Source organism: Hippocampus bargibanti, linkage group LG08, assembly GCF_051943395.1.
Source record: "Hippocampus bargibanti isolate YZ-2025 linkage group LG08, ASM5194339v1, whole genome shotgun sequence".
NCBI classification, from domain to species: domain Eukaryota; kingdom Metazoa; phylum Chordata; class Actinopteri; order Syngnathiformes; family Syngnathidae; genus Hippocampus; species Hippocampus bargibanti.
The window spans coordinates 16,343,767-16,363,558 of NC_142741.1; the positions used below are offsets into that span (position 1 = coordinate 16,343,767).

The 19,792-nt window shown below is 43.3% G+C and overlaps 1 protein-coding gene across 3 annotated transcripts in view; it reads left to right on the forward strand.

Moving 5' to 3' along the window:
• Positions 1 to 1,837: 1,837 nt before the first annotated feature.
• The window catches only part of LOC148894667 (cohesin subunit SA-2), a 28,702-nt gene continuing 10,747 nt past the window's right edge, over positions 1,838 to 19,792 (forward strand). The window contains exons 1-25 of one of the 3 annotated variants that reach the window (XR_016115743.1): positions 1,838 to 2,023; positions 4,158 to 4,259; positions 4,374 to 4,464; positions 5,061 to 5,222; positions 5,282 to 5,378; positions 5,450 to 5,538; positions 5,612 to 5,683; positions 6,197 to 6,401; positions 6,868 to 7,007; positions 7,079 to 7,152; positions 7,221 to 7,344; positions 7,439 to 7,537; positions 10,091 to 10,170; positions 11,709 to 11,816; positions 12,255 to 12,375; positions 12,445 to 12,562; positions 12,650 to 12,753; positions 13,934 to 14,026; positions 14,111 to 14,197; positions 14,609 to 14,809; positions 15,001 to 15,077; positions 15,147 to 15,234; positions 15,323 to 15,403; positions 15,677 to 15,769; positions 15,843 to 16,017. Coding sequence is in view for 2 of the 3 variants with exons in the window: in XM_089002402.1 (XP_088858528.1) it covers positions 4,210 to 4,259; positions 4,374 to 4,464; positions 5,061 to 5,222; positions 5,282 to 5,378; positions 5,450 to 5,538; positions 5,612 to 5,683; positions 6,197 to 6,401; positions 6,868 to 7,007; positions 7,079 to 7,152; positions 7,221 to 7,344; positions 7,439 to 7,537; positions 10,091 to 10,170; positions 11,709 to 11,816; positions 12,255 to 12,375; positions 12,445 to 12,562; positions 12,650 to 12,753; positions 13,934 to 14,026; positions 14,111 to 14,197; positions 14,609 to 14,809; positions 15,001 to 15,077; positions 15,147 to 15,234; positions 15,323 to 15,403; positions 15,677 to 15,769; positions 15,843 to 16,017 (2,629 nt within the window). In the remaining variant the exon portion in view is untranslated. The remainder of the gene's footprint in view (positions 2,024 to 4,157; positions 4,260 to 4,373; positions 4,465 to 5,060; positions 5,223 to 5,281; positions 5,379 to 5,449; positions 5,539 to 5,611; positions 5,684 to 6,196; positions 6,402 to 6,867; positions 7,008 to 7,078; positions 7,153 to 7,220; positions 7,345 to 7,438; positions 7,538 to 10,090; positions 10,171 to 11,708; positions 11,817 to 12,254; positions 12,376 to 12,444; positions 12,563 to 12,649; positions 12,754 to 13,933; positions 14,027 to 14,110; positions 14,198 to 14,608; positions 14,810 to 15,000; positions 15,078 to 15,146; positions 15,235 to 15,322; positions 15,404 to 15,676; positions 15,770 to 15,842; positions 16,018 to 19,792) is intronic. The other 2 variants (XM_089002402.1, XM_089002403.1) reach the window with 2 other exon arrangements.

The following is a 19,792-nucleotide window of genomic DNA, read 5'->3' on the forward strand; positions in this document are numbered from 1 at the left end:
AATGTAAAACATCAAAATCATCTGAATGGAAAAAATACAAAGTAGCAAAAGAAGACCAAAAGTAAAAGTCCGCCTAGGTTAAACAAACACATACACAATGCATGCCGCAAACAAGCAGCAAACAAACAATGAACCGGCACCGGATGGTCGTGCCGGGTGTCCTTTTAAGTGTTAATGATTAAACGACCAACACCTGCGAGGTTGCAGGCACGGCTGACGTCGCTACCCGCTGGTCGCCAATCTGATCGGGATGACCAGCACCTGTGCAGGTGTAGGCGGGGCCGACAGCGCCCCCCGTTGGTCGCCAACCAGATCATGACAGTGAGGTGTCAAAATCCCACTGGTTTATATTTCTCCCAACAAATCAACGCTACTCATACACCGGAAAAGGAGGAACACACGAAAGTACAAAAAGTATTTCACCAACTCTTCTCACGGGTCACGAGTCAATCGCGGGGCAATCCGGTTGTTACACCCGATTAAAAGTTGTGTTAATTTACTCAATGTTGTGTCATGTCAGCGCGTTACTTCGGTGTTTAATTTTTCTGCTCGCGATTGTCTCTTGCCGCACTGCGTTTGCCTTGACTGCCTTGCATACTACAGGTAAGATCCGACTTACGACCGAGTTCCGTTCCGACCAAACGATCGTAAGTCAAAATGGTCGTAAGTCGAAATACATTCAAAATGTTGACTCGAGACTCTGTGTTAAATGACTTGCAAAAGATCTGATTCGGACGCCACTGGGGCGGGCAGGCGTGGGCCTCGGTCGCAGGTGTTCTACCGGTTGCCCTCTATGCACCCTTACTGGGCTCTTCACGCCGCGGGGACCCTTCCCTGTTCTCGTTGCGGCGGTCCCGCTCTTTTCGCTTTTTTCTCTTCTTTTTTCTCTTCTTTATTCTCTTTATTTTACTCCTTTTTTCTGTTTTTTCTCCTTTTTTTTCTTTTTCTGTTTTTTTTCTTTCTTTTGTCTATTTTCTCTCCTCTATTTTCTCGATTCACTCTTTTTCTCCCCTCTTGCCTCGCCCATCTTTCTCTTCTTCTATTTCTCTTTTCTCCTTTTTTCTCCCTCTCTCTGACAGTGTGTGTACGTGTGTGTATAGATGTGTATTTGTGCAGATATAACACTTGCCTGGATTCTGCTTTTTAATTTTTGTTTTATAAATTTTAATTGATAATTTGTTGTGTGGTAATCAAGCTTACTTATGTTGTTTTACTGTAGTGGTTAAAAGTTTCGGAATATACACAGTAATTGGATTTTTTTTTTTTGAGATGGGTCTTTGTTTTTGTATGTTATGTTATGTTTTGTATAGGTACTCCATGTTTTGTGTGCAGAGGAATATACTGTAAATAAAGCCATATACATTCAAAACATGATATGTGTGTTTTTGATATTATTAATTCGTTTTACATATAAATTTGCACTATTTTTGGAAGTACATATTAATTTAAGCAACAAAAAACTGAGGATCCATTTGGGAGCCAGTTCTTTTTGGTGAGCTGATCCAAAATAACCGTCTCTCTCTAAACCGGGTGACCGTCGTCTAATAAAGGCATATCCAATCCAATCCAATCCAATCCAATCCAATCCAATCCAATCCAATCCAATCTCTAAAAAGAGCCGGAAATTCCCATCACTAATACCCAACTACCTGCACGCACTATTATTACATAATTGGATTAAGAATAAAAAAAATGAACAGAATTTCAAATGGACATCCTCACAGAGTAGTGTTCATTCGTTCCAATGTCACTTGAATGCAGCGCAAAAAAAAAAAAAAAAAAAAAAAACACTGGCGGAGGACTTCCAGGAGATTGACGCTTGGGAAATCCAATCACACAAAACCACTTTCAAAATTTCAGCCAATCAAAAAACGGTTTGGATAATCTGTAAACTTGACTGTGAGAGCCACGGTGAAAACAATGCAGCCAACATGCAAAATTTCACAGAATACATTGATTCTTACATATTTGTATTTTAAATAATCCCTGAATGTTCGTGGAAGAATTGCCTACGACAATGACGGTAAGGACGTTTGTTCCATTGTTTAGTTTGATCTGAAAAGGTTGACTTTGTTGTTATGACTAGACAATACTGTTAACTAGAGTGGATTGTACTGTACATTTGGGGTGTCTGTGTGTGATCTAACTGTACTATAATGGTAATTCCCCTGCTTTGTCTTGTAAATCTGCCAAAGTGTTTCCCGGGAAGGAACTGTGATCCTTCCTTAAAGAATAATTTTCTAAAACGTACTTCAAATTGTTTTATCGATCAACAGAGCTTTTAATCTTATCCGTATGAGACACATCTCATGCCTAATGATTAATATGTGCCGAACACCAAATACGTTATTCCAGTCTGTTTTGATTGCGTCCCAATATCCCAAAATCGACCGGAGTTCCTAAAGGCTCTGGATGTTGTGGGGCTGTCCTGGCTGACACGCCTCTGCAACATTGCGTGGTCATCGGGGAGAGTGCCTCTGGATTGGCAGACCGGGGTGGTGGTCCCCCTTTTTAAAAAGGGGGACCGGAGGGTGTGTTCCAACTACAGAGGGATCACACTCCTCAGCCTCCCTGGAAAGGTCTATTCAGGGGTCCTAGAGGGGCGGGTCCGTCGGAAAGTCGAGCCTCAGATTGAGGAGGAACAGTGTGGTTTTCGTCCCAGCCGCGGAACAGTGGACCAGCTCTACACCCTTAGCAGGGTCCTCGAGGGCGCATGGGAATTCGCCCAACCACTCTACATGTGTTTTGTAGACTTGGAGAAAGCGTTTGACCGTGTCCCTCTTGGAGTTCTGTGGAGGGTACTTCGGGAGTATGGGGTACAGGAGCGGCTGATACGGGCCGTTCGGTCCCTATATGACCGATGTCAGAGTCTGGTTCGCATTGCCGGCAGTAAGTCGGAACCGTTTCCAGTGAGGGTTGGGCTCCGCCAAGGCTGCCCTTTGTCACCGATTCTGTTCATAACCTTTATGGACAGAATTTCTAGGCGCAGCCGAAGCGTTGAAGTTTTCCGTTTTGGTAGCCTCAGTATAGCATCTCTGCTTTTTGCAGATGATGTTGTACTGTTGGGGCCTTCAAGTGGAGCTCTCCAACTCTCGCTTGAGCGTTTCGCAGCCGAATGTGAAGCGGCTGGGATGAGAATCAGCACCTCCAAATCTGAGACAATGGTTCTCTGTCGGAAAAGGGTGGAGTGCCCTCTCCGGGTCGGGGAGGAGATTTTGCCTCAAGTGGAGGAGTTTAAGTATCTGGGTGTCTTGTTCACTAGTGAGGGTGTAAGGGATCGAGAGGTCGACAGGCGGATCGGTGCGGCGTCTGCCGTGATGCGGACTTTGTACCGATCTGTCGTGGTGAAGAAGGAGCTGAGCCAAAAAGCAAAGCTCTCAATCTACCGGTCGATCTACGTCCCAACCCTCATCTATGGTCACGAGCTATGGGTTGTGTCCGAAAGAACGAGATCCCGGATGCAAGCGGCCGAAATGAGCTTTCTCCGTCGGGTGTCCGGGCTCTCCCTTAGAGATAAGGTGAGAAGCTCGGTCATCCGGGAGGGGCTCAAAGTCGAGCCGCTTCTCCTCCACATCGAGAGGAGTCAGATGAGGTGGCTCGGGCATCTGATTAGGATGCCCCCGGGACGTCTCCCTCGTGAGGTGTTCCGGGCATGCCCCACTGGCAGGAGACCCCGGGGACGACCCAGAACATGCTGGAGAGACTATGTCTCCCAGCTGGCATGGGAACGCCTCTGGATCCGCCAGGACGAGCTGGAAGAAGTGGCTGGGGAGAGGGAAGTCTGGGCTTCCCTACTGAAGCTGCTGCCCCCGCGACCTGACCCCGGATAAGCGGCAGAAGATGGATGGATGGATGGATGAAATAAATAAAACACCCTTGTTCTTTCAATTCACTTTTTTTGTATGTTGCACTCAATGGAAATAGTTTAGACATCCCTTATGAGTGAATTAGTGTCTTGCAGTTTTCATACAATAACAAATTCACTTTGGGCAAAATTACCTGGGAACAGAGAGAGAAACACATTTGTAGAATGTTTAAATGTGAATATGATCAAATAGAGATGGAGCAGTTTCCGTCATGGTAATGAGGTAATGGAGACTTATAGCAACATGAGTATCTTGTGCAATGATTATCGACTTTATTTTCTTGACTCTTAGACGAAAGAGTTGCTCCCAGTGAAGCAAGTCATGTGAGTGTTGTGTGAAGGAAATGATACCAGACTCCTCATCTACAGCTGCATCCGGACCCTCCCAGCTGAAGTATCCTTTCTTTTTTTTCCATATGCATCGACATTACAACAAAAAATAGACAGTATGTTTCCGCCAGGGTCATTTATTTTAAATCGATGCATGGTGTTTCATTGTTCTTGGCAGTAAAACTTCAAACCAGGACAAAGACAACTCCTTCGGAGCTGCCAACAATTCTGAGGATGAGTCCAGCAACGAGAACAGACACAAGAGAGCGGTGAGTTATTCATGGTACAATAATTAATTACAGAAAATTGGGAAATTTTAGACAAAGAATAATCACTGAAACATAATACAAATAATAATGATTAATTTCTCTTGTTTTTAAAAATAAAGTAAATAAATCATAATTATCCTATTAAAATTACAAAAAAATGCATACAGTGCAAGAATAATTCATCCATCCATTTTCCGACCAGCTTTATCATCACATGGGTAGCCGGGGTTGTAGGAGCCATCTTTGGACAGTAGGTAGGGGATAACCCTGAACCAGTTGCTAGCCAATCGCAGGGAAATATAGAGACAAACAACTATCCATGCTCAATTTAGCGTGTACAATCAGCCTGCCATGTATGTTTTTGGATTGTGGGAGGTAACCGGAGTACGTGGAGAAAACCCACATAGGCCTGAAGGGAACATGTAAACTCCACTCAGCAAGGCCGGACCTGGTACCTCTGCACTGTGAGGTCAACAATGGTCTACCCATGCAAGAACTAAATTTTGTAAAATATGATTTTAAAAATGCTTTGAATGCCTTGAACCAGAGGCAAGAATCAAGTTATTGCCAACTTATGTCATCTGTGTAACCCACAGAGGCGCAGGAAAAGAAGCCACAATGAAGTGGAAAATGTTGAAAGCAAAAACGCCCAAACTCGCCGTTGCAGCATTCGAAAGGACGTCCATCATCGTAAACGTCCACACGCAGAGGCTGTCACTCTGTTTGATGCCATGACAATGGGTCGAAGTGCCATGCGGGTAAGATCTACCATGACAACATTCTGCTACTTAGCCGATTCTGACTGACGTCTCAGCAGCTGGTGATTGACGGCTGGGCACAAGCCTATGCGGCGGACAGAGATGCCTCCCTCCTTGACCTCATCAGATTCTTTATCCAGTGCTGTGGTTGCAAAGGTAATGTTCACACTATAACGACCATCTCTCAGCACACTAGCATAATGTCAAATGTTTTATTTTATTTGCAGGTGTAGTCACAGCTGAAATGTGTCACACCAAAGATGACAGTGATGCCATGGACAAGATGGTGGACGAGTTGGTGGAGGACTTAGATGAGGTTGGAAGAAGTCAATATGTTGCTTCTGTCACACAACTACTTTGTGCCGAGTCTACATCACACTGTATTTTAGGTTGCCGGTCTGCAATACAAGAAGTTCCTGGCTTTTCCATGGATTCTCACTGTCACTTGGCCCACGGATGCTGTGAGCATTTTCAATTTTGCCATGCAATTAATTGCTCGAACAATCATTCAGTCAGTCTCTCGGGAATATAAACCATGACTCCATGACTTAACCATCTTTACACCACATATAAGTAAACATGTTAAAATATATATTTTTAAATACACGCAACAATATTTATACATATACTGTCTACAGTATATACGTATATCCGAAACATTGTCTGTGTCTAAATTCACAGGCTGGTTCCCTAGCGTGACTCTACCATACCTGGGCTCCAAATTCCTCCTACAGCAGTCCAAATTTGCCATTTTGTGATAGATAGAAGCGTTGTAGAGTTGTCTGCCTTGAATTTCGAAACCACGTTTGGTGAAGTTGCACCATAAGTGACATCAAGTGGAGCTTATGAATTTGGACACAATTACTGACACATCTGGCCCAATTTGGACATTTTCATTTACATAACTGATTAGCATTGTAATACAAATTATTCATGGTGAAAATGTATAAACATGTGTCACACTTGTCTTGCAGGACAGCATGGAGTACCCTCTGATCCAGTCTGGACCATATGGCCGATGGTTTCACTCTGAGCTGTGTGACTTTGTGTCTGTGCTAGTTTGCCAGTGTCAACACAGCCTCATCTTTGACAGCTACTTGATTAACACACTCATTTCCTTACTCTCTGAGCTAGCTGACTCCCACATACGAGCATTCCGACACACCTGCACACTAGCAGGTAAAGGCCAAATTACCGTCAGATAAAATAATTTTTACTTGAGTTATATATAGGGTTCAGTCAAGTATTTTTTGTAGCTTTTGTTTCATGTTCAATAACTATTTACATTCTCTTTTACAGTTAACTGGTCTATTGAATGAAAAACAATCTATCTCTTTCTACATAAACTTATAAAAAAAACATGCGTGTTATCTTCACTCTTGAAGTCAAAAGGATTTTGTGGCTTGCATGGTCTTTGTTTTTCAAAGTGAGGTATTCCAAATAGTGGTTTGCAAATTTAAGTTTGCTAATATGCATTACAGTAACAGGCATGAATGTGTGCATACTCCCTCATAAAAAAAGTCACATTTTGTAAGCAATAAATCTGTCGCTCCATATTCTCTGGAAAATTCCGGTTTGTCAGATTAAAAATCATGCACCTATTTAACAATGTATCCTTTCATCCATTTTTCATCACTTTGACTAGCGGTCAAACTGCTGACCTCCTTGATGGATGTGGCTGTCAATCTAAGCATGACTGTTGAAAAGAGTCAAAAGCTGCAACAGGCGCATAGGCCAGGCCGACAGAAAGCACAGGTGGAACGAGGACAACGGAAGGTGAAGGAGGTAAGAAACACTGCCTTTCCCCTTTCCAGGATCAAAATTACGTTTAAAACATTGGGGTTTTTGTCTTCAAGCTACAAGAGAAGAGGGCCGAAATCGAGAGCATGATGAACGTCATCTTCAAGGCCGTTTTTCTCAAGAGATATCGGTATAACTACTCTATGGTTCTCTGAACACACCAATGACAGCTAAGATAAATCTATATGTGTGGTCCAGTGACGTGCATCCAGAAATCCGTTCCATCTGTGCGGAGGAGTTGGGCCGATGGATGAGGCTCTACAGCTCTGTGTTCCTCAATGACACTTACCTCAAATACATGGACTGGATGTCATATGACAAGGTGAACGAGCTATCCAGCACAGATGGCGAATGCAATTTTATATTCCCAAGAATACGAATTTCCATTTAGCATTTTTTCCCATACTGTCCAGTAGGTCCCGGATGTGCGTCTCAAGTGTGTTTTAGGCCTGCAGAGTTTATATGACGATCCCATTGTTCTGCCTCACCTTGACCTCTTCACCAGCCGATTCAAGGTAACCACATTCTTTTGTTAGCTTGAGATGAACTCCTAAAAAAAGATTGTTTTGAAGAAACAAAAACACGTACCCCGGTATATGTATAATTAATGTACTGAATACATTGTATGCACCAGCATTTAAAATAATAAAGTGCACTTAAAGTAAAATTTGTTGTGAAATAAAATCAATTAAAATAATGTTAATACAATTAAAATAAGGGGAGAAACATCTTGAGTGGTTTTAGTTTGAGTCACAACTCATATTAGAGGCTTAGGAGAGAAAGTCAGAGAAGCTAGACCAGACACATGGGCAAACTACGGCCCGCGGGCCACATACGGCCCGTTAGGCTTTTTAATCCGGCCCGCCGAATTTTCCCAAATTATAGTACAAACAGTGTCTAAAACTCATGACAAAAAGTTAGCGAACAACAGGGCAGATAACTGAAAAGTTGCCTGCCCCATTTTTCACAACTTGAAGCACACTGAGACAACTAATCACATTAAAAAAAGTTTTTTTTTAAATCAAGAATGCACCTACTACAAATGCTACCTTGCTTAATTTACGGTCATGTGCATGGCTGTAGATTTTGCTGCAGTAGTCGATTGTCATTGCGGTGCACAATGCAATGTTTGCATTGCTTCCTACGAGCCACTAATCCCCTTTCATAAGTCTCACGTACACGTTACAGTCACGGTTTAATGTAAATTTACGTTTTGTAGCGTCACATATGCTGTTAGCTTCTTTTGAATCTTTCTTTCCTGGCTGAGGTTCTGTGCATCTATTTTGGAAAATGACATGCAATTGCACGACTTTATAACGCTTGCGAAAGTCCGGAAGAAAGAAGCAGGCTTGTGATTGGCTGCCGTGCCGAGTATGCAAATTTCAACTGCAGGTCGTCGATGTTTGTGTGCCCGGCGACGTTACACGTGTATTGTTTGCGCGTGAAGGCGAGGGCGTCAGTGAGGAGTTTGTTGAGTGCGCGGTCAGGACAAACCATCTATGATTTGGCGGAATTTAACACAAGTAGGTATTATTGAGCTTGAATATTTCGTTGTGGAATAATATGTTTTGAATGTTGAAAGTCATTCCATTTTTCAATAAATGTTGATTTCTTTAACTTTGCCCCTTCGATGGAAACTTATTAAAAACAGACGCAATCTTGATAAATCACAGTGCATATGTTATTTTAATCTACTTCCATTTCCTCCTCCAAGTATCTGCGAAATAGTATGTAAACGCCATATTCCTTGAGACAAATTTATTAACTGATCAGGGATATTTTTCACATTTGAAAGACAGTTAATAAATTGGGTTGTAGTGTTCTTACTGTGCTATGAGGTTTGTACATACGACATTTAAAGGACAACCGGCACCTTTTTTTGTTTTCGTTTCCCACTGACATCAGAAAAACGTTTTATAGCATCTAAAATACCCAAATCAGGCAGGCTGATATTTTTAGTTAAATGAAAAACACCAATACAAATGACTTCAAAATGAATCCGGAAATGGTCAGTTTCAGAAGGTCCCACCCCCCTGTTCGTGACGTCACGCCAAGAGGTCTTGCCTTACTCGAGAATCAAAACAATGGCTTCAGATTCGGAGAAGATGTTTTCTTGTTACTCATCCAGTTATGAATAGGTTTCAAATAGTTCTGAAGAGGAAAGCATAAATGTTTGCAATTGATTCAAGGAGTCCTCCCATATCAATTCGAGACGTCAATGACAGCAATGTAGCACCCAGAAAATGCAGAAGATTGCACCCAAGCTCTGTTGGAAATGGGCTGATTTGTCCGCTGGGAATTTGTGTCAGCGAATATCAAATAGTTGTCTTGGTACAACACACAACGATTCACCATGGCGTTATTTATGTGTTTTCCTTCTAATTTCACCATCAACACGGATCAACACGAAGTTTTCAGACCAAACAAAGTACCCAAAATGCATTGTGTGTCGCTTTCTCGGTCAGGGGCGGTCCAAACGTGACGTCACATGGGGATCGTCATCAACTCGAAAACAAGACTTCATGAATATTCAGCGCAAGTCTTAAAACGTAAACTATAGCCATATGCTGTGGAATCTTTGTAAAATACACTCAGTCGAAATCATTTGAAGTGATTTTATAAATTATGGACATAACTTGTTCCGAGTATCTCCCTCCAAATGCTCCTGGCCCGGCCCCTCTGTCAAATTTTAGAACCCAATGCGGCCCGCGAGTCAAAAAGTTTGCCCACCCCTGAGCTAGACTGAGATGGTTTGGACATGTCCAGAGAGACAGAGTGACTATATCGGCAGAAGGATGCTGAGCCTTGAACTGCCAGGCAGGAGACTCAGCGGAAGACCAAAGTGCAGGTTTATGGATGTTGTCAAAGAGGACATGAAGATAGCTGGTGTGAGAGAAGAGGATGGACAAAACCGGATTAGATGGAGGACACTGATTCGCTGTTGCGACCCCTGAAGGGAAAAGCCGAAAGGATAAGAAGAAGAACATACATTGTATACGTATAATATAAACATTTCTAATAAAGCATTTTCCCTTTGATGGCTCATGAGTATGCCTCCTGTCTTCCAGGATCGTATGATCTCTATGACGTTGGACAAAGACCACGAAGTCGCTTTGCAGACAATGAAGTTGCTGCTGCTCATTTCCAAGTAAGCCACCAGATACAGTGATACCTCTGCTTGCGAACTTAATTGGTTGCCAGAAAGTGTGTGTCAGGTGAAAAGTTTGTCTGCCAAACATTTATTTCCCATAAGAAATCATTAAAAATGAGAATAATCAGTTCCCGGGTCCCCATAAACCCTAATTCTCGACTAAATTAACCTTAAAACTACACAAAATATAATTTAGTTTATGTATAATTAACATGCTATTGTAATTAAAGAAATAAACTGTACTGTATAATAAAGTCGTTTTATTTACTTTGTGATGGTTGTTGATGCAGTTGCCTCTTGATGATATCAGAGTGAAGTTGCCGTCTGAAGTCTGCAATAATACCCTCACTCACACTGTCCTCTGCTAGCTGCTTTTCAGTAATCCAAATTAACAGACGTTTTTCAACCTCTTCTATTGCCTGAGACTGTTCCTTAGACAACACGGAAATACCCTTAGCCACACACGCACCCTTAATAGCTTCCTTGTTCTTAAGCATGGTAGCAATGGTCGATGTAGCGTAATGGTACTGGGACGCGAAGTCACACAAACGCACACCAAGATGGCGGCGCGTGAACACGCAGCGGCTCCCCTCTCCCGGCAAATTGGTGTTTTCATGTTTGTTATGTTTGTTAAAGTCATTATAAGTGCTTGCATGCTGGGTCCGAGAGGACAGTAATTTCATCTGTGCTGTATGTCATGCATATTAGCATATTTGACAATAAAGCTGACTTTGACTTTTGACTTTGACTTTGACGTTCGTGTTTTTCGATGACCTCTTCTTCTTCTGCTCGACTGTAATTTTCTCTTGTGTCCTCTTTTGCTTAACACATGTCTGTGGTGGGGTCTTTTTCTGTCCCATAATAGCAAAAGTACTCCACTCTATAGCAAACCACATCTGCACTGAAAGGGGGTGTAGAAAACTAGTCCGCCAGCCACCGTGGCACTGTGTGGTTTGGTTCGTCCGCCGAAAACTAGTTCGTATGCCAAGATTATATTCTCCCGAATTTAATGTTCGTAAGGCGAAAAGTTCGTGAGCGAAAGTGTTCGGAAGCCAAGCTATCACTGTACTTCAAAGTTACCTTGGCGCAAGATGTTAGAAAAGCAGTACATTTGTCTTTATGAAACTGTTCAACAGCTACTTGGAACATCACAACCATTGTCTTAGTGAATTTTTTTACGTCCCATAAAGGCAAAACTACTCCACTCGATAGCAAACCACGCCTGCACTCTAAGGGGGTGTGGAAAACTAGTCCGCCAGCCACCATGGCGCTATTCGAACGTGTTGTTTGGTATTCATCCACCGAAAACTAGTCCGCCAGCCACTGTGGCGCTGTGTCGCTGTGTGGTTTGGTTCGTCCTCCGAAAACTTATTTGTATGCCAAGATTATATCCTCGCAAATTTAATGTTCGTAAGGTGAAAAGTTCGTTAGCTAAAGTGTTCGTAAGCCGTGGTATCACTGTATGTGTCTACAAATTAGACCTTTTCTTTTCATCATAGTGATTGTTCCGATGCCCTCTGTCTCTAACCCTTCAGTAAACATGAAGATGTGCTCACTGCAGATGACTACAAGCTTCTCTTTAAGCTTGTTTATTCCTCTCAGCGCCCCCTGGCAGTCACAGCTGGGCACCTGCTCTTCTTGAGGTAGGCACTTTTGGGTGAAACAAAACTGAACAAAAAAGAAAACATTTCACAATATCCTGTGGGGAAATGCTGAAAGGATATCTATGTACAATATGCATATACTGTATGTATGTGGGAATGGTAATCCAGTGACTGTAAAGTAAAGTAAAGTGTCTTTGAGAGTTTTGAAAGGCGCTTAGAAATTAAATGTATTATTATTATAAAATAAGAAGAAGTGGGACACTGAGAGGACGACGATCGCTGTGGCGACCCCTGAGGGGAAAAGCCGAAAGGAAAAGAAGATTATTATAAAATAATAAAGCGCACTAAAATTACAATTTGTTTTGAAATAAAATCAATTAAAATATGTAATGTGAATACAATTAAAGTAAGGGGAGAAACATCTTGAGTGGTTTTAGTTTGACAAAGTCACACTGAAATGTTTTGTGGTTGTTTAAGGGTTCTCAGCGTTGATGATCCTACCGCTATAAACCAGGATGGAAGAAGTCAAGAGGAGGCTCTTCAGCAACAAACGTTTACTAGACTCAAAGCCCTGCTGGAATTTCACCGTGACTCAAAGGTGAAATGCCCCTTCTTTTCAAAGGCCTGTGATCCATGTCTGCGACACTACAAACACATCTGTTTACAGCTCCACAACCATGTGGTCTACCTCGTTGACAGCCTATGGGACTGCATGGGTGCTCTGCTAAAGAACTGGCCCAACATCACGTCTTTACTGCTGCAAGACCCTCCCAGTCATTTGCCCGGTACAGGCCGGGTGGATTTGTTTATTCTTGATGGGGTTTTTCTTGTTACATTTTTTTTAAAGCAAATTGACTAGCACTTGTTTTTAGGCCTCTCACGGGATGATGAAGCGGTGCTAGTGGAGATCATGTTAGCCTCTGTGCGTCAGGCATCGGAAGGACCAGTGCTGACTGGGAGGAATGGTGCAAAGAAGGTTGGTGATTTTGTTGGGGTGTCGCAAAAACAATTTGTAATTGACGAAACAAATGGATTAATTACATTTTGACATTGCACCCGCGAGAGTGGCTCCCTTTACAGCAGCTCTCATACTTTTTGTTCTTCTACTTTCTTCCTTTCATAACTTTGCTGCTTTACATTGGAATGTCTCCATTTTGAGACAAAGTTTTTTTATTCTTATTTTCATTCACTCATTTATTTTCCAAACAGCTTTATCCTCTCGTGGATTGGAGGTGGGGGTGAGGGGGTGGGGGACCAAGGTGGGGGACCCTGAACCTATTGCCAGCCAATCGCAGGGCACACAGAAACAAATGACCTTTCACGCTCACAATCATACCTAAGGACAATTTGGTATGTTCAATCAGCCTGCCATACATGTTTTTTTGTTTTTGTTTTTTTCGGAATGTGGGAGGAAAACGGAGGACCCGTAGAAAACCCACACAGGCCCGCGGCGTACATGTAAACTCAAGGGGTATTATCTCAAGAACATTTAAAAAATAAGTGACAAAAATATGGCCATGAAGATGTCAGAAGGTGGTATACAAAGTAATTGATGGAAATATTAATGTTGGGGTAATTTGCCATACAAACATCTGTAAACATCGCCCTGTAATCTTTGTTTACATTTTGGACTTCCTGATACGTCATATCCTGCCTTCCCTTACATGATGTCGCATTTACATTCCGTCACATCCTATCGCGTCACACATTGTGTGCCGTATAAATGCTCTCCCTTTCTAGTTCGGCGCTCTCTCTCTGTGCCTTCCTCCTTCGCTGACCTCCCACAATGTCTCCGCTGTCTTCAAGATTAAACCAACTTTCTGTTTTACACCTGGCTTCCTGATGATTTAACCATATCCTGCCGACAACACCCGTAGAAGCAATGAACCAAGGACGAACGATCAAAATAAACCCATCAATTCAAATAGAAGCCAATCGAATAATTATATACAAACGTAAGCAAAATAATAATAATAATAATAATAATAATAATAATAACAATAATAATAATAATACATTTCATTTTGTAATCTCTTGAAAAGTCCTCTCAGAACACAATATACTTACCTGATTTTACTGTTGTTTACGATAATACAAATCCAGACATGAGGTAATTATGAATGGCCGTTGATGCATTCATCTGCCTTTGTTACCAGATGTTGAGTTCCAGAGAGAAGAAAGTTCAGGTTGATGACTGCACGAAGCTGACGGAGCATTTCCTCACAGTGCTTCCACAATTACTCGCCGAGGTATGCCTCGCTTTTTCCTGCCTGCCACTCATCGTGGTAAATTTTCGATGTCATGATGTTTGAATGACAAAAGACCACTATAAGTTTTCAGGTCGCTGGGATATTGTTGCTTCCTTGATGAGGATTCCTCAGTACTTTCTGCCAGAGAGCCCCGAGGCCAAGAACACACAGGTCAGCAGTCCGGGCCCCTGTCTGTGCAGGTTCTTCCGCTTCATGCGGTCATGAAATTATATTTAATGATGTGTACACCCCTGTCGGTTTGTCTGTCAGTCAAGAGGATTGAGGAAAACTCCATTCATTTTTATTCAACCTACATTATTGATATTTACACAGGCAGTGTCAAGGACAAACAAATAACTGAACATGCATTGGAAGTTGCTTGTTTTGATTTGAAGTAGCAGTTTTTAGGATTATGTTGTCCATTTCCCGGGGTCCTTCACTTGCTGTTTAATCACTACTAACTGGACAGATGGTTCCGTCCAAATTTGAAAGAATTTAAATTTTTGTCATTGTACAAAAATGAAACATAAAACTCTAATAAAGCTCCGCAGTTTATTAATTTTCGACTGCTGACCTTCCCAGTTGGTCTCCAGGCTGTTAGAGGAAATCCGAGAAGTTCTGGAGATCTGCTCAGACACAGCCATCCTGGAGGAGGCGTCTCGCACGTTCCTTACTCTATGTGGAGACCAGGCCACCTGGGGCTCCATGACCCAACCCCTTCGAGATTCCATGGTCCAGGGCTGGGTGGACCACCTGAAAGACCTGCTGACCAACTCCCTCAAGGTGAGCTTCCAATAAGGCCAAACTGTAAGGATTTCTGTCATTCTTCTGTCATGTTGGCAAAGCGACAACCCAATGAATTGTCCAATCAGGAGGTCATTGTTATTTCTCAGCCTCCTTGCAGCATTCAAACTTTAAGTTAGTTCCATCCTGTCCTATAAAATGTCACTATTTTTGCATGCTCTCTTCCTCAGGGGGGCATCTTCTCTGCTGACCAGGAGCTGACTGGAGACCTTTTTGTCACACTGAAGAAAGTCAGTGCTTTCCACAAGTAAGTTGTTCAAAATAAATAAAATTCTCGTTCTGATCTTCCACTGACGTTGCTTTTGCGTTCTGACAGCTGTCACGATCTGTCAGGCTGGAATCTGTTCGACCTACTCTTGCCTCTTTTGCCGGTAGAGGGCAGCCAAGAGGGGGCGCCACCTCAGGTTATTAACGTTATTTGACATTTTAAGATTTAAAATATTTCAAAATGAAAAGGGCAAGGAAAGAGCAATTATTCTTTTTTTCTGACAGGTCTTAAAGGAAGTGTTACAATGTATGTCTTACTGTGTTTTCTGGTCACTGAACACAAGCGGTGACATTCTGACCTCCAGGGTGAGTTATTGCAAAATATACACAAATGTTTAGAGAAATGTGATCAATAAGCACACAATTCTCTGTCCCAATGCGGTTATTGCATTAAATAAGAGTAAGAACAGAAACACAACAGCTCACAGTGTAGTCCATCACCATAGCATCGAACCACAATAAATAACATTTTGTTAAATTACAGTAAAACTAAGTCTTGTTTGTCTTAGTAAACGTCAAATATCTACATGTGTGTTTATTAAATGTTGCGTTTCTCACATGTTTGGCATGTTTTACTAGGACGAGGCTGTGTCCCTGAGGCTTCGGTTACGTGTGTTCTGTGAGGCCAGTCATCGTTGTCTCTCCCACTCCGATCAAAGTGTCAGGCAGCAGGTACAAAGTGTCATTCTTACTAAGAGTAATCCACACACTCCTCACTCAACTCCATCTTTTTGTCTCATTTCAGGCATTCCTGGGTGTATGCGACATCTTGACCGCTCACTCCTACCAGCAACAAATGTGGCATCCCACCTCCTGGGGCCCTATGCCCTACACGCCCACGCCCAAACTGCAGATGGTGCTGTTGAGCTTTGTGTGCAAGAACGTTTTTGCTCGGCCAGACGGTGACCACGAATACAAAGGTGAGCGTTTCCACTTTTAGTAGTTGTCGTTCTCAGTCTAGAGACTTTCGCAACAGCGGTGAAACACAGACCAATCAAAGGGTTATAATACGGCCCGTTAGGCTTTTTAATCCGGCCCGCCGAATTTGCCCAAATTATAGTACAAACAGTGTCTAAAACTCATGACAAAAAGTTAGCGAACAACAGGGCAGATAACTGAAAAGTTGCCTGCCCCATTTTTCACAACACACAACTAATCACATTAAAAAAAGTTTTTTTTTTTAAATCAAGAATGCACCTACTACAAATGCTACCTTGCTTAATTTACGGTCATGCGCATGGCTGTAGATTTTGCTGCAGTAGTCGATTGTCATTGCGGTGCACAATGCAATGTTTGCATTGCTTCCTACGAGCCACTAAGCCCCTTTCATAAGTCTCACGTACACTTTACAGTCACGGTTTAATGTAAATTTACGTTTTGTAGCGTCACATATGCTGTTAGCTTCTTTTGAATCTTTCTTCTCAGCTGTTCTGTGCATCTATTTTGGAAAATGACATGCAATTGCACGACTTTATAACGCTAAAATGGTCAGTTTCAGAAGGTCCCACCCCCCTGTTCGTGACGTCATGCCAAGACGTCTTGCCTTGCTGGAGAATCAACAATGGCTTCAGATTCGGAGAAGATGTTTTCTTGTTACTCATCCAGTTATGAATATGATTCAAATAGTTCTGAAGAGGAAAGCATAAATGTTTGCAATTGATTCAAGGAGTCCTCCCATATCAATTCGAGCCGTCAATGACAGCAATGTAGCACCCAGAAAATGCAGAAGATTGCACCCAAGCTCTGTTGGAAATGGGCTGATTTGTCAGCTGGGAATTTGTGTCAGTGAATATCAAATAGTTGTCTTGGTGCAACACACAACGATTCACCACGGCGTTATTTATGGGGTTTCCTTCTAATTTCGCCATCAACATGGATCAACACGAAGTTTTCAGACCAAACAAAGTACCCAAAATGCATTGTATGTCGCTTTCTCGGTCAGGGGCGGTCCAAACGTGACGTCACATGGGGATCGTCATCAACTCGAAAACAAGACTTCATGAATATACAGCGCAAGTCTTAAAACGTAAACTATAGCTATATGCTGTGGAATCTTTGTAAAATACGCTCAGTCGAAGTCATTTGAAGTGATTTTATAAATTATGGACATAATTTGTTCTGAGTATTTCGGGCCCAAACACTCCCTCCAAATGCTCCTGGCCCGGTAAAGAGTTTGATGTTTCTCTTTATTTGTGAGTAGGTTCGTTGTCAGATCTTCCAGGCAGATGATGCGCAGAGCTTGATCGTGGCGTAGAGTCGAGCAAGTCGTGCTGTGAAACTCCGTGCGATGCTGAGCAGGTCTCTGCGAGCGGTGCGCCTGTCTGTGTCTGAGTCCGAGATGAGTCTGAATCTCCCTGTCCCACGACAGCTGCTTTTATACCATTGTCAAGCCTGTGATATGCGTCAGGGTGAGACGCACATCAAGGAGATCAAGGAATTGAAAGACATTAAAGCTTAAAGCTGCGGTGCGCACCGGTGACGCCACAGGGCTCCCCTCCTGGATCCGAAGTCGGGGAAATCGACGCAGGAAAAAACGAGCTGGACGCACTCAGAAGAGCCGGTAGGAGGCGAGACGTTCTGGGAAATGCACACGTCTGCCGCTCCGGGTCATTCGGCCACACGGAGAGGCCAGGCACGAAGAAGGTCGATCACCGGACACGGGGGACGTCGTTGGTGGGGTGGCCGACGTCGATGTTCGGGAGCATGGCAACGTGTGCTCTACGACTGCCGGTTTGAGTCGGTCGATGGAGACTGTATCCTCGCGGCCGTTGATTTGAATCCGGAACGTCTTCTCACCGCGGGAGAGGACGGGATACGGGCCATCGTAAGGGGGCTGGAGGCGCTTACGCACCCGATCACACCGCAGGAAGGCATGCGTACATGTTAGGAGTGCTGGATCAACGTGCGTCGGCTGGTACGATGTTCGCGGTGACTGGGGCCGCAGAGCCAGTGCAAACTTCCGGAGGCGGATGAGCAGATCATTGACGTCAGCAGTCGTAGGGTCGGTCGGGTTGAGCAGCTCACCAGGCAGGCGTAAACTGGTGCCATATACCAGCTCCGCTGGAGTCGAGTTGATGTCGGGCTTTAGCGTGGAGTGGATGCCCAACAACACCAGAGGCAGGTTATCCACCCAGTGTTCGGCATTGTCGGCAGACATTAGGGAGGCCTTCAGTTGACGATGGAGTCGTTCCACCATGCCGTTCGCAGCTGGGTGCGCGGCTGTCTACGGTGTCAACGCTCAAAGGTCCAGCGCCACACGAAGTCACCCATGGGAATTTTTGACACGCCGGATGCCCGGTTCAGTCACGTCCATATAGATCTTGTCGGACCCCTTTCCCCCTCCCGTGGCTTTCGGTACTTGTTGACTTGCGTTGACCGCTTCACCCGATGGTGCGAAGCCCTTCCCTTGTCCGACTGCGGGTCCGAAGCTGTTGTCGGTGCTTTCCTCCAACATTGGGTCGCCCGCTTTGGGTCACCGGCCTCTCTGTCAAATTTTAGAACCCAATACGGCCCGCGAGTCAAAAAGTTTGCCCACCCCTGGGTTATAATGTTGCTTGCTGATTCAACAAGGGTTTTATTCAATCCATTTAAGCAGGAATTTTCAATGTGCTAATCACAGCAGGATTCCGGTTCCAAAATGTTCTGAAGTTCCTCTAAAAACACTCTGAGTTAGTTTACTCAAGTCCTTTATGGTTGGCACTGATGCAACGTTTTAACGTTGCACAAGTCACTCTGTATTGTTAACTCATTCACTGCCAGACGTGCAAAAATGTCCACTCCAGTGTCCACTCCAGTGCCAGGGTTTTTGTCATTGTTACTTGAATTCCAGGACCCTAAATTATATGGGTCTGGAGTTATGCGAGCCTGAAATGAGGGGGTGGCTGTCCAAAATACAATGCAATATATACATATTGGTTTATGTTTATATAGCCTTTAACAACAGCTGAAGCTGGAACAAAGCACTGAAATGGAAAAAAGAAAATGCTGCCCCTTGGGGAAGGGAAAAACATTTCAAAAGGCCATGGCCAGCGCTTTATCGGCACTCAAACAAGAAAAAAACAAAACCCGAACAAATTCGTGACTGGCGCAATACATCATATTTTCAATTCCTGAATACATTTGTGAGTGGCAGTGAATGAGTTAATATCAACATTATGAATTGAAAAATACATGTTTTCCTGTGGAACAAATCCGAATAACATTTTGAAATAGGAGTAAACATTGTTGAAATGTATGCAATGGCGCAGGACACATCTTGCACACTAAGTGGCGCATTCATGCTGTGTAAGTTGGTATTAAACAGTGCAACTCCCTTCACCTCAAGTGCAAAGGCAGAGTGAAATATTGTTTCTGTTGTGAAAAAATCAGCAAGCATCTAATGGTTGTGTGATATTGTGCTATGGATAAGAAATCAGCGTTGGCATGTCAATCTCAAATGGAGGAAGGAGTTACATTCCTTCAGTGGTTTTTAATTTAATAACTGGATATTACTGAATGAACTGTCATATCCAAATATGGTGGAGAGAGCAGGCGAGTCAATAGTGGGGTCCAGTGGGAAGCTTTGCAATGTTCAAAGCAACACAGAGGGAAGGGAGCGCAAAGGGGGCTATTATTGGACCGAAAAAAAACTGTAGTTTTATGGGATTAGCCTGCTAGCACTTGGCTTTTATGGTCACTCGTTCTTGTGTGAGAGAT